Here is a 13,515-nt window from a genome sequence, read left to right as displayed (position 1 = left end):
AAATGCTAGGAGTTGCCCCCTGTTGACTTAGTATCAGCAGGAGGAAGGCATGAAAGAGGAGGGCATCCCAGACATTATGCTTCAAAAAAAAATTCAGAGATTTTATAAATGAGGAAACTGAAATTCAGCCAGGGGAGGAGACTTTCTTGATTAAGAAAGTAGATCAGGACCCAGATCCCTGAATCCTCAATCAGTGTCTTTTTCCCAAACCTATTATAGAAGCTTACATCCTTCAAGTGTTTATTACATACCAGATATTTTTCTAAATATTTTATATGTATTATCTCATTTAATCCTCAACATGGACTGAGATAGATACTATTACCCTCTCCAGTTTCCAAGTGAAGAGACCGAGGCACAGATTGTTGTGTGACTTGCTCTAGGTCACCCAGAAGCAGATCTAGGATTGGCTCCCAGGCAGCCTGACTTCAGAAGCTGCTCTCTAAGCTCTAAACTATCTATACTCTACCTCCTGATTACAGGCTTCAGATAGGAACAGAGGTCATGAAACGGGGCCCATTTATCCTCAAAAATTACAATGCATTTGAGGACCAGTAGGAACTAGGTGCATGACAAAGGGAGGATTTGAAATCAGAGGATCTCATGTTCCAGAACCCACCATCATGTATCTGTTTGATTACATACAAGTCACTTGACCACTCAGTTTCCTCATCATTATCTCTTGTGGGCATATTTTTAAAAATGGGAGAGTTAGCAAGTAAATACGGATTTTTAGAACTCTTTAAGTACCAATTATTTTAACACCTTACAACTTACAAAACACTTTTATATCAATTATTTAAATCTATAATGACCTATGAGTTAGGCCTGACAGGGATTTTTATTATTGACATTTTATCGATCGGAAATTGAGAGCCCAGGAATTAAAATGAATTGTCCAAATTCAAGCAGTAAGAAAATTGCTGTGGTTAAAATTGGTTATAGCTTTAACCTAATGGTTAATCTCAAAGAAACAGAGTCTTCTTCTCCCTCCTCCACTTTTCTGGGAGGTTATAGACACAACAGGATTATGAAAATTAAATTTTAATTAAAATCTGGGCATGAATCCAATTATGATAGAAATAAGATATAGGGTTCTCATCTCAGATAAGGAACAATAACAAAGGCTGTGTACTAGCAACTAGTTAAGCTAGTTACTCTGTAAGATAAACCAGACCTTTTACCATTTCCTGGTTTTGTGTCTGGTGAATGTTCCAATCCAAAGAGAATCTTCCTTCATCTCACAGATAAATGATCCATAGCCTGTAGTTGTCTCTTCCCATCACACTCTCACTTCATATTAAGCCAAAGGCAAAACAGTGAATAAAACAGAACAACTCTGTTTTGTAAGTGCCAATACGTGGGATACACTGGCACATGTTCTGCTAAGTTCCAATAGTCCTCTTCACAGCTTCTTAAGAGAAGCAGAAGCTACATTAACAGGAGAGGTTATCTTCACCCAGAGGGACAGAGAGGAGGAAAGGAGAGGACAGAGGATGAAAAAACAGAAGCAAGATCATAGAGAGAGAAAGAGGGGAGGGAAGGGAAAGGAAGGGACAAGGAGGGGAGGGGAGAAGAGGGGAGGGGAGGGAGAAGAAAAGGAAATAAAATATTATTTATTAAAAGAAAAGAACACTGGACAGGAAGTTAGAAGAATTGATTTTGAAGCCCAACTCTAATACTAAATAGCTGATGGTGCATGAATCCCTGGACCCCTCTTGGTCTCACTTCTCTCATCTCTAAAATGTAGTTAGTCCATGCTATTTATTCTTGCTGTTGAAGGTCAAATGGCACGAGGGAGGTAAGAGCTCTTGGTAAACAGTGTCAGCATTACCTTCTGCAGCCAGCAAGTGCTAATGTTAAGTCACTGCATTTTCTTATAACAAGGGAATTTGCTCACTCTATTCAGGCTTTCCTCTGGATTCAGTTTATGATTATTTAGCAGGTGATTTTCCCTTGTCTCTTCCTCCTTTCCCTGCCTGCTGCTGCCTGAACTCTGACTTATAATGGTGACTTAATGCCCAACCAAGAAGGGCTAACTGACTTGGAAATAAAGATAAAAATCAAATTAATCTACTTAGTTCCATGTTAACAAAAGTTTTTATCTGGGAGAGAATCAGAACTTGTTAACACCTGATATCTATAAGGCATATTACAAAGTTATTTCAAATTATCTCATTAGAGCTGTACAATAAGACTATTAATGAAACAGAACGACAGTATGAATGACCTTTTGAAAGATGAGGAAACAAAGTTAACAGTTGTAAAATTAGGACTGAAATCCAAGACTCTATCCCCAGTCCAGAACTCTACTATGGAGGTTTGCTAAAAAAAAACTGAGCAGAACTTTAAAAACCACCCCTTCATCACACTATGTTCCTACACCCAGGGGGCCCAGAATAAGCATTTTAATTTTTAACAGCATGCTAGCTGCTGGGACAGGCTTTCTTACTCTAACCCCAGGATGAAAATCTGAATAAAGCCACACAAGTTAATTAGGAGGCCCAGAATTACACCAACTCTCTATGGTAATAACTAGGTGCCTCATGGGAAATCAAATAAAACAAGCCATAAAAAATGAAATTTGTCTGGTAAAACTAATGAAAGAAGGGAGGTGAAGGATGAGAGAATGTGAGAATAGTATGAATATGTAGATTTCTTATGTTTCACAATGGAACTTTAATATACACTGCTGAAGATGGTGTATCAAGTGGAAGCATATTCTTTAAATAAATAACCATGATATAACTAATAACAATAATTATAAGCAACTTTAAAAAATGAATGATAAAGAAGATGAAAAAGTGGGTTGTTAATGTAAATGAGTTTATCTTAGGAAGTAAATAGATAATATTCAAAAAAGATAGAATTAAGATTACTATAAATTACACTTATAGTCACTAGTAGAAAAAGACTCTAAACTTTCTTGCTTAAAGAAAAATACGCTCAATGGAAAACAAAGGAAATATAGAAAATACGGTAATATATTTAGAAAAATGCAATAATACAAAAATCAAGATGGCAGAACTAAGACTGTAACTGTCATATTAATATGTATAAATAGGTTAATCTTACCAATTAAAAGAAAAGACCCTCAGGTTGGATCACAAAGTAAAATTCAATCATATGCTGCATACAAGAACACATCAAAAAATAAAGAAACCCCAAAAGTTTACAGTAAAAAACAGGCAGAAATATACGAAGAAAATTCAAATAAAAAGGACATAAGGTTTGCAATATTCAGCAGACAAGACCAAAAGCAAGGAAGACATTAAAGGAGATAAACTTTATAATGAAAAAGATTATAATCTAAAATAAGGATTCAACATCTATAAATGTTCTTACATCAAACAAGACAATACGAACATTCATAATGTTAAGTCACAAAGTAAAAAAAAAAAAAAAGCATAGTAGTTAAGGAAAATTTAATTCTCCTCTCTCAGTCTATGAGAGATCAAGTAGCGAAAAAAACTTAATTAGTGAATAATAGGCAAAGACAAACAAGACACAAAGAACATAATGATAATGGATCTAAGTACCATTTATCGAATTCTATACAAAGAAAGCAGAGACTGCACATTCAAGTATTTATGAAATGTTGATATAAATTAACAATTGAAATGTAAAAATATTCAGTAAATCCCAAGGAGTAGAAATAGTATAGAAGACATTTTCTAAACACAGTGTAATATTAAAACTAGAAATTAATAGCAGAACTCAAGGGAGTAGGCACATTTTAGTCAAACTTCTGAAAACTAAGATAAAGGTAACATTTGAAAGCAGCTAGAGAATACACAGAGGAATAGCAGTTCAAAAGACTGTGGACTTCTCTTCAGAAATTATGGAGGCCAGAAAACAGTGGAACAACATCTTGCGAATGCTGAAAGAAAAAAATGTCAAGTCAGAATTCTCTAACTAGAGAAAATATTCTTTAAGAATAAAGGCTAAAGACCTCTCCCAAAATAAAAAATAAGAAATTTTATCATAGTAGATTACACTACACGGAATGCTAAAAAGTAATTTTTCATGTGTAAGGAATATGACCTCAAAGAGAAACTTGAATCTTCTGGAACAAACGAAGAGCATCAGAAATGAAAACATGTGCACATAAAAGATAACTTTATTTTCTAATTTCTTTGAAATACATATGATTTCTTAAAGCAAAATTTATAATGTTATCTTGTGGGGTTTAAAATGCACATGAAAGTAATATGCATGACAAGTGCAATGTAAAAGGCAGCGAGGAGGGGATGTAAATGGAGCTATATGTATATTGTATACACATATTTTAATTTTCTGTGTATTATAATGTTCTGACATCTTTCTGGCAGGGAAGAGACTGCCCCTCTTAGGGGTAGCCAACTCTTAGAGATAGCAAAAGTCCCAACGCAGGGACTTTGATATGCAAATTAAACAATCCAGAGGCATACCTCCTCTATCTGGCCCATACTTCCCATAAGGCAATATTCTTTTGCTTTAGCCAAGGACCAGGTACCAGGCAACCAGGAACCACCTGCAGTTTAAAGTCTATCAAAATTATTCATACTGGCCAATCATAAACTCTTTACCCTGCCCTGCCTTGCCTTTCCTGCGGAAACTCTAATAAAAATCATGGCCTAAGTTGTCCCCCAGCTCCTGCCCCTCTATCTCTTGATGGACACTGTGTCTTCCCTTATGGCCCTACATGGCATATGGTGACTCCCTTTCTGGGACTTGTGAGTATAATAAACTTCTTCCTTCAAAACCTCATTCTTGTTTCCTCCTGTGACTACACTGACTTTATCATGCCATTTCCAACATTTACATTCTTAGAACAATGTATTTACAAGGTTTCTATGTTTTAAGTGTAGTGCTATAATATTAAGTGTAGTGTTATATTATTAACTATAAGTGCATGGTGAAAAGTATTTATATTATAATTTCTAGAACAGTGGTTCTCAATTCAGAGTGATTTTACCCCCAGGGCATGTTTCACAATGTCTGGGGATATTTCTGATTGTCATACACAGAGGCACGGTGCTATTAGCACCCAGTGGGTAGAGGCCAGTGTTGCTGTTAAACATCCAACAGTGCTCAGAACAGATTCCCATGCCAAAGAATGATCCTGATCAAAGTGTAAATAGTGCTGAAGTTGGAAAAATCTGCCTAAAGCAACTACAAAATTATGTAAAATGTTATAACTAAAAATCTTATATATATTGTATTGGGTTGGCCAAAAAGTTCGTTCAGGTTTTTCTGTAAGATCTTATGGAAAAACCCAAATGAACTTTCTGGCCAACCCAATATATAATTATGGAGAATTATATATATGTAATTATATATATAATTATGAAGAATATTTATATACTTACAAAGAAGGTTGAAAAAAGTACAAAAAAATAAAAAATAGAAGGGGGAAAGAGAAAACAAGTAATAGGTATCCTTAACTTCAATCATATCAAAATTACTAAATTACAAAAGGAACTAAACACTCTAATTAAAAGGCAGAGATGATCAGAACAGATTAAAAGTATGACCCAATTATGTAATCTCTACAAGAAATGCACTTTGAATACAAAGAGAGACAGTAAATGGATGAAAAATTTATACTATGCAAAAATAAGTATAAAAATGATAGAGTGGCTATAATAATATGAGATACAAAATAGACTTCTATACAGAGTATTGCCAGAGATAAAAAGTAACATTTCATAATGAAAAGAGGTTCAATTCATCAAAACGACATACCAATCATGAATGTGTGTGCATCTAACATAGACTCTCAAAATACATGAAGCAAAAAATAATAAAATTAAAGAGACAAGAGAAAATCCCACAATAATAGCAGATTTTAACATTCCCCTCTCAGTAACCAATAAAAAAAAAAAAACTAGACAAAAATCAGTAAACCCATAAATAATCTAAACAACATTATCAAACTCAATGAACTAATTGATATCTATAGAAAACTAAACACAAAATTCTTTTCAAATGCACATGATACATTCAGAAAGATGTACTATATAGTTGAGTCAATAAAAAAGTCTCAATACATTTACAAGGATTAAAGTCAAAGACAGTATATTCTCTAAATTAAAACTCAGTAATGTTAAAATATCTAGGAAAACTCAAAATATTTGGAAATTTTCCAGTACACTTTGTAAAGTATCCATGGGTCAAAGAAGAAATCACAATGAAAATTAGAAAATCTTTCTAACTGAATGATAGTATAAACACAATATACCAAAATCTGTGAGATGTAGTGAAATCAGTGTGTAGAAGGAAATTTATAGATTTAAATGCTCACATTAGAAACAAATAAAGTCCTAAAATCAATGCCCTCAGTTCCACATTAAGAAGTTAAAAAAAGAAAAAGAGAAGTTAACCAAAAAGTAAGTAGAAGAAAGGAAAAAACTAAAGAAAATAGTAGAAATCAACTAGATAGAATCAGACAATCATGAAAATTGGCAAAGTGAAAAGCATGTTCTTGTTAAAACCAAAAAAAAATATCAATAGGTTCATCAACAGAAAAAATAAAGAAAGAGAGAGAATGCAGATCACGAAAATCAAGAAAGAAGACATTAAATGGGTAATAATGGAATATTAACAACTATATGCTTTCAAATAAAACAACTTAAACAACAAATTCCTTGAAAAATATAATTTACCAAAATTAACACAGAAGAAAAAAATACGAGTAACTCAATATTTATAAAACAAATTAACTTTATTATCTAAAACTATCCCACAAAGAAATCTCAGGCCCAGAAAATTTCCTTTGTAAGTTCTATCAAACATTCAAGGAAGAGATAACACCAGTTATACACAAAATCTTTTAGAAAAAAGAAGAGAAGGGAACACTATCCAACTTGTTTTATGAGGCCAGCATAACACAAATACCTGGCAAAGACATTACAAAAGAATGAAAATAATAGACTAATACCTTCATGAACATAGACACAAAACTCTTTAATAAAACATTAGCAAGCTGAATTCAACAATGTATAGAAAAGATAATACACCATGACTAAATGTGTTTATCTTAAGACTGAAAGGTTGATTTAACATTTGAAAATCCTATTAACAATAGGATTTTTTTTAATTAGGCAAGCTGATGGAAAAATAAATATGCATTAATAAATAAATTCTTTTAAAAAATTAATAAGAGGGAAGTAACTCTACCAGATATTAAAATGTAATAAAATGTTATAATAATTAAAACCATTTTGTACTCTAGTAAACAGATGAATGGATAATCCAGAAATAAACACAAATACACATGGTAAAATATATATTGATAAAGGGGAGCATTGAATAAATGATGTTGAGAAATCTAGCCTGCCATCTGGTTAAAACAATAAAGTTGATGCTTATCTTTTTTCTAACTTAAAGTAAATTCCAGATGAAACATAAATTTAACTATTTTTTAAAATAAATTGTAAAAACTTTAGAAGAAAACGTGGAAATATATTTTATAATTTCAGTGTGGAGAAAACCTTTCTCAAAAAGAAATAAACTCAGAAGTCTTGAAAGATTGATACATTTGACAACCTAAAACTCAAAGACAGTAAAACATAGCATTATAAAGTTAAAAGAGATATGAAAAATGGGAAAAAAAAAATTTGCAATATATATGGCAGAAACAGGACCAAGTTCTTTGATATATAAGGAGCTCTTACAAATCAGTAAGAGAAAAATCAATATCTCAATAGAAAAATTATGGGCTATGATCAAAAATAGGCAGTTCACAGAAAAAGAAATAAAATTACTTTCTAACCTAAGAAAAACACCCTCAACTTCCTTCAAATTCTAGTGATGGAAATTAGAACAAAAATAAGACATTTTTCTTTATTTCCCTGGCAAAGAAGAAGAGTTTCATAACACACGATATTGGTGAGAGTGTGTGAAAAAGGACTCACACATTGAGGGAACATGAACTGGCATCACCTGTTTAGAAGGCAATTTGGCAGTAGCTGTCAGTTGAAATTCACATGACTTTTGACCTAATAATTCCACTTGCAGAAATTTACATTACAGATACATTTGCACATATGCGCAAAGTCCTGTAGACAAGGATATTTATAGCAGCTTTGTTTGTAGTAGAAAAGATAAAAATAAATATCCATGAATGAGGGGCTGGATAAACAGATTAGACTTGAAGTGGAATATTCTGCACTATTAAAAAGACTGAAGTTAATCTTTCCATGATTACATAATAAAGTCTCCAAGGTATATTTTTGGGTAAAATATCTTGAGGCAGGACATTGTATGGTATGTGTACCCGCTGGGTAAAATAATTTGTGATAGATGTATGTGTATATCAATATTACAATATGTGTAAATCCACACACATACATACAAAGACATTTTTATTCTTATATATTTGCAGATTATTTCTCCAAAAAAAAAAGAATAAAACACATGAAACTGCTAACTATCACCTATGAAAATAATTCTGGGAAACTGAAAGTCTGGGTTAGGAGAGATATCCTGACAGTAAATAATTTTTTGTGATGTTTAAATAGATGTTTACCACATGCCTATATTATTGAAAAATCCACCAGTTCAAAAAGTCAGTGAACTAAATCAATCATTTCTAGCATCCATGAAAAGAGCAAATAAGAAATAGTTTTCTGATATGATATGCTTTATGTAAGGAAACCCAATCACTTGATCGGCCTATACTTTTTTCAGTATTTTAGAAAGATTTTTCAGCCAGGTGCTTAAAGAATGACAACAACAAAAGGTACCTGCCCTCAAAGAGCTCACAGTTTCACGGGCAGAGTTCACATTCAGAGGTTCAGAGGAAGGCAGCTGTCCTCCGGCTTAGATTTAAAATGTTGAAGAAAGTCAGTTCCTCCTGAGACCATAACAAGAATTTGCTCAGTTCAGCAACCCTCCTCTATAGACCTCATCGGGTCTCTTGGTAACTGTCAACCTCTCCGAGAGAGGTGACGTCCCCTCCTCCACTAAGCTTCCAGGAAAGATCCCAAAGAGACTTCTTTCAAGAAGTCTTATTAGCCATCTTGGGTTCTGTTCATTAAGCTTTGTAGAATAATTTCAATTCCCAAAGGCAATTGACAGCTGCTGGGGGTGAGGATGGCAGTAGGACCCCAAGAACAAGGCCCTCCAGTGGTTGCTGTTATAAAGCCACACTGGTGTATTTGGCTGCACCTCTCCCTGGAATGTTTCAGAGCTGGTTGACCCTACGTGGAAGGCATTACCTTTGTAGAAAAAGTTGCAGGATCATTGTACAGCAAGGAAGGGTAGAAATGGTCAGTTGCTTGGGGCTAGAAGCCACGGGTTAAAATGTCATGAATAAAGGCACCAAGGTGTCTAGAACCAGATTGCCTTAATTAAAAGTGCTGGGTGTCTTGCAGGTGACAGCACCCTGAGGAGACAGGGGGGTATTCAGACTTACCCCACAGATGGGAGTGGTACTGTATGGTGTTTACTCTACAGAACTTTTTCCCACCTTCATTCCTTTGGTTGCTCTCTCTTCCTTCTGCTTGCAATATTCTTAAGCTTTTGTTCTTCTTCGGCTGACTCCTACCCCATGTCAAATATTGGCTCAAGCGCTTCTACAGGAAAGCTTCTCTGATCTCTGCCACAGGAATTAGGTTAAAACCATTTCCTCCATGTCCCCACAGCTCTTTCCACTTTACATTCAACCACTGACTTGTCAGGTACTCATATTAAAGTACAAATGTACTTAAAATTGTATCCCTGGTGTCCGACGTAGAGTTGAAACTCAAGGATTGTTTGATGAATTCGGCTACAGTGTCACTGCTCTCCCCTGGATTCTCCCAGCTTACAGCACTGAACTGAACTTGGTGATTGTTTCCCCTGCCTGCCCCACACCCACTGCACCACTTTCCCGAGTCTAAGACATCATACTCACTTGTCCAGTGACATTGTAGGGAAGGAAAACTTGCCCAGGCAGATGCAATAGACAGCACTCAGGGGAATCCATTGCAACTGCACACAGCTGAGCATGATGAAGTCATATTTGCAGATCAAGAGAGTCCTGTCTGTGACCAGCAAAATCCTCTCCTTCTCATTGTTCCAGCGGTCTATCCTGTAAAAAAACACCACAGAGAAGAAAAGTCGTTTGCATAATCTTTCCAAGTTGAAAATAATGGAATTGTCTGAAACATATCTACTGACACAGAAAATAATGAGGTTTGATCACCTCGGAAGAAAGAGAAGCTGAAGAATGCCATCCCTTCCCTCTCATTCCAGCCCCATGACTAAGGGAGGAGGGAGGTGGAGGATCACAGGGAAAGTTTTGTTTTGTTTTTTGGGGATTTTTTTTGTTTTTTGGTTTTTTTGGCTGTGTTTGGTCTTGGTTGCTGCGCGCGGGCTTTCTCTAGTTGCGGCGAGCAGGGCTACTCTTTGTTGCGGATCACGGGCTCTAGACATGCGGGCTTCAGTAGTTGCGGCACGCGGGCTCAGTAGTTGTGTCTTGTGGGCTCTAGAACACAGGCTCAGTAGTTGTGGCGCACGGGCTTAGTTGCTCCATGGCATGTGGGATCTTCCCGGACCAGGGCTCGAACCTGTGTTCCCTGCATTGGCAGGTGGATTCTTAACCACTGCACCACCAGGGAAGTCCACAGGGAGAGGTTTTATGGCCACAGAGCTCAGAGATGATTAGCCTTGACAGGATCCATTAGGGGAATAGCAAGATTGTATCATGTTGGCAGTCAACTGATTCATGCTCCTCCATGTCTTCCCAGTTCTTTGGAAAACCTTCATGGGGCACATCTTCCTCAAAGCACACCAAAAATAATCTTTGTTCTAACTCAATCTGGATGACTCACTAGGCATTAGTTTATGCTAATCTCCAAAGGTCGCATTGCTGACTGAAGATAAAATGGAGACTTGAATATAGGTCCAGTGACCTCCACCCAAACCGTCACTATTTCAAGCTCATTCTATCACTTTCTTATGGTAGAAATACAGTGAAACAAGTGAAGTGAGATTCTTACAAGCCAAAGACAAAACAGACACTGGATAAGTGTTTACTGAATTGATTTGCTTCAGATTTGAGAGCCTTTCATGGTATTCATGGAAAATTCTGAGAGTTAAGAATCTCTCCAACAGAGAGAACAGAGAGAAACAGAAGCAATGGCTTCTGGTTAAAAGAAAGTGAGCATGGTCTGAAATTCTTCTCACTCTCAACGCTTTTGTTGTCTGTCTGCCACAGCCTTTGTATATAGCACTGCATGACTTGTATAACTGTTTCAGTACATGTTTTGTCTTCCCGAAGAGACAGAAAAGGATGTTTTGTGACTGATTCATATCTGAATCCCCACTACACAGAATCCATCTAATGTAAAGGTTAGGACTGGGCACCCTGCTCCCATCCATTCTCACATAGTAACCAGAGTGCTATTCTTCAGATACAAAAGGAATGATGTTCCTCCCCTGTTCACTCTATTAAATGACATCTTTTTGATTTCAGAATCAAATCCAAGTTACATAACATGGACTACAGGTCCCTGTATGGTCTGGTCTCTGCCCAGCACCATCTCATAGCAGGCTGAGAAAACTCATTGTTCAAGTCATGGTTCAAATGCCTCATTCAAAGAAGATTTCTTAAACTCCTATATAAACTTGTCCCCCTATTACATTTTCTCAAAGCTTTCTGATCCTTTTCCATTTTCAGCACCTCTCATAGTTTGTAAGAAGGAACGATATGTTACAAGTTTAGTAACTGGTACCACATGAACACTGACAAATCAGAATGGACACCAAAGTACAGAGGGTAGGGCAATGCCCATGAGTGTTGTCTGAGGATCATCCCTATGTGTGTGTGTGTGTGTGTCTGTGTCTGTGTGTGTGTGTGTTCCATGAGGGCTGTGACTGTGCCTGCGGGGCTATTTACTCTGCTCCTGTCAAATAGCCTGCTCTAAATAAATATCTGTTGAGTGGTAAAGGAGTGCCAATCATAATCATTTTGGAGGCCTTTGGGTTGGGAGAGTATGGGGGTGAAAACTTCCAGCTAACTAACTCTGTAAGATTGGCTATTGAGCCTGTCTGTAGCTTACGTTCCTTATCTGTGAAATGGAGACAGTACTCATCTCCTAAGTTTGGGGAGAGGATTAAGGGACATGACTCTCAATCGGTGGTTTGTAAATGAGCTGTTATTATCATTGTCAGGGGCCTAAGTGACTAAGTGACCTTGGGTAACCCCAATATATGCCATTCCTCAATGTAGTCTAAAGACAGGCGGGACAAAATTAAAAGTTTAATCAATAGGAAGAGGAACAGGAGGAGACATGAAGGAGAGAAAAAGGGAGATGAAGGAGGAAGAAATAGGGAGAAATAGAAGGAAGGAAAGAAAGATGAGATCATGCCTTATTATATGCTGGCCATTATACATGTACAAGTATTAGCTCTACATCTCTGCACTACCCTTTGAAGAAAGTCACATTGAAAGTCGCTCAGCTAGAATATGGTAGTAGTGTTAGTGATGTAGGGTCAAGAGATCTGGTTTAAATCGTGGTCCTCTGGTCTCCATCCACTCTAACAATGCTGCAATACCCAACTTCTACTCCACCAAGAGAAAGAAAGAATTCTTGATAATCTGTTTAACATTCTCCGTCTTAGTCAGAAAGAGACGAGGATTCTGAAATGTTTTATCAGATATCTACATAAATTTCTCTAAATAGATTGTATCTACTTAGCAGCAAGTTATAAGCTGCTGCCTAATAAACCAGACTTGTTTTTAGTCTAAAAAATCCTCAGATTTTAGTTTAATGGTTTTACTGAAAATGTCAGCACTCCATAATGAGTTTTATTTTAAAAGGTAAAGGATGGATTCAGGAAAAAAAAAAAAAGAGAGAATTCTTTTTAGGAACGGAGTGCTCTGCTGTGACACAGACTCTGCATAATTTACGTGTCGAGAAGTCTGAATCCAAGTAAACACACAGGCTTATACATAGTTTGGGGCCAGCATCTCTAGCTTCTGGGTGGTATATTTATTTATTTAGACTTCAATCACACCTTACTTCCCAGAGAACTCTTGGAGAAAACACTGAATTTTATATTCCTAAGATTAATATAAGTTTGGTGGTAATATTCAGAGCAAATATAGGAGTAGGAATAACAATAACATATTGTGTTTGTGCAGTCCACGGACATTCACAAAGCTCTTGAATATCAATGCTTTTGTTTAATCCTCCCAACAATCTTTTGGACTAAAAGCTATTACCCTCATTTTAAAGATAAGAAGCTAAGGTCCAGAGACCCTTAAAATGACTTGCCCAATGCTTTACACCTAGCAAGCAGTAGTTCAAGGCCCTGAAATAAGTATGGAGACAGCAAATCCAGGCATAGTGTTGGCTTCCTCCATGGGACCACTCACCCCCAAATAGAGGACCCTTCAGTGTGGTGTGCAAGTGTGGTAAGAGCTATCTCTGGAAGGAGCTGATGTGATGATCTATACCACTCCTGAAATTTTTCTCTCTGGGAAACAAAGCAAACATCTATGACTGTCCCCTCCAAACTTTGACCTCTTCCAGTGTTCCTATC

At 36.2% G+C, this 13,515-nt stretch overlaps 1 protein-coding gene across 1 annotated transcript in view; it reads right to left on the bottom strand.

The window, feature by feature from the left end:
- TPRG1 (tumor protein p63 regulated 1) overlaps positions 1–13,515 on the bottom strand; it is a 110,110-nt gene that overhangs the window by 62,406 nt on the left and 34,189 nt on the right. Inside the window, exon 3 of the mRNA XM_036851274.1 lies at positions 9,881–10,057. Within this exon, the coding sequence (XP_036707169.1) occupies positions 9,881–10,057 (177 nt within the window). The remainder of the gene's footprint in view (positions 1–9,880; positions 10,058–13,515) is intronic.

This window comes from Balaenoptera musculus, chromosome 4, assembly GCF_009873245.2.
Source record: "Balaenoptera musculus isolate JJ_BM4_2016_0621 chromosome 4, mBalMus1.pri.v3, whole genome shotgun sequence".
NCBI lineage: Eukaryota > Metazoa > Chordata > Mammalia > Artiodactyla > Balaenopteridae > Balaenoptera > Balaenoptera musculus.
The sequence above is the reverse complement of the archived record's forward strand: the minus strand, read 5'-3'. Positions and strand labels throughout refer to the sequence as shown.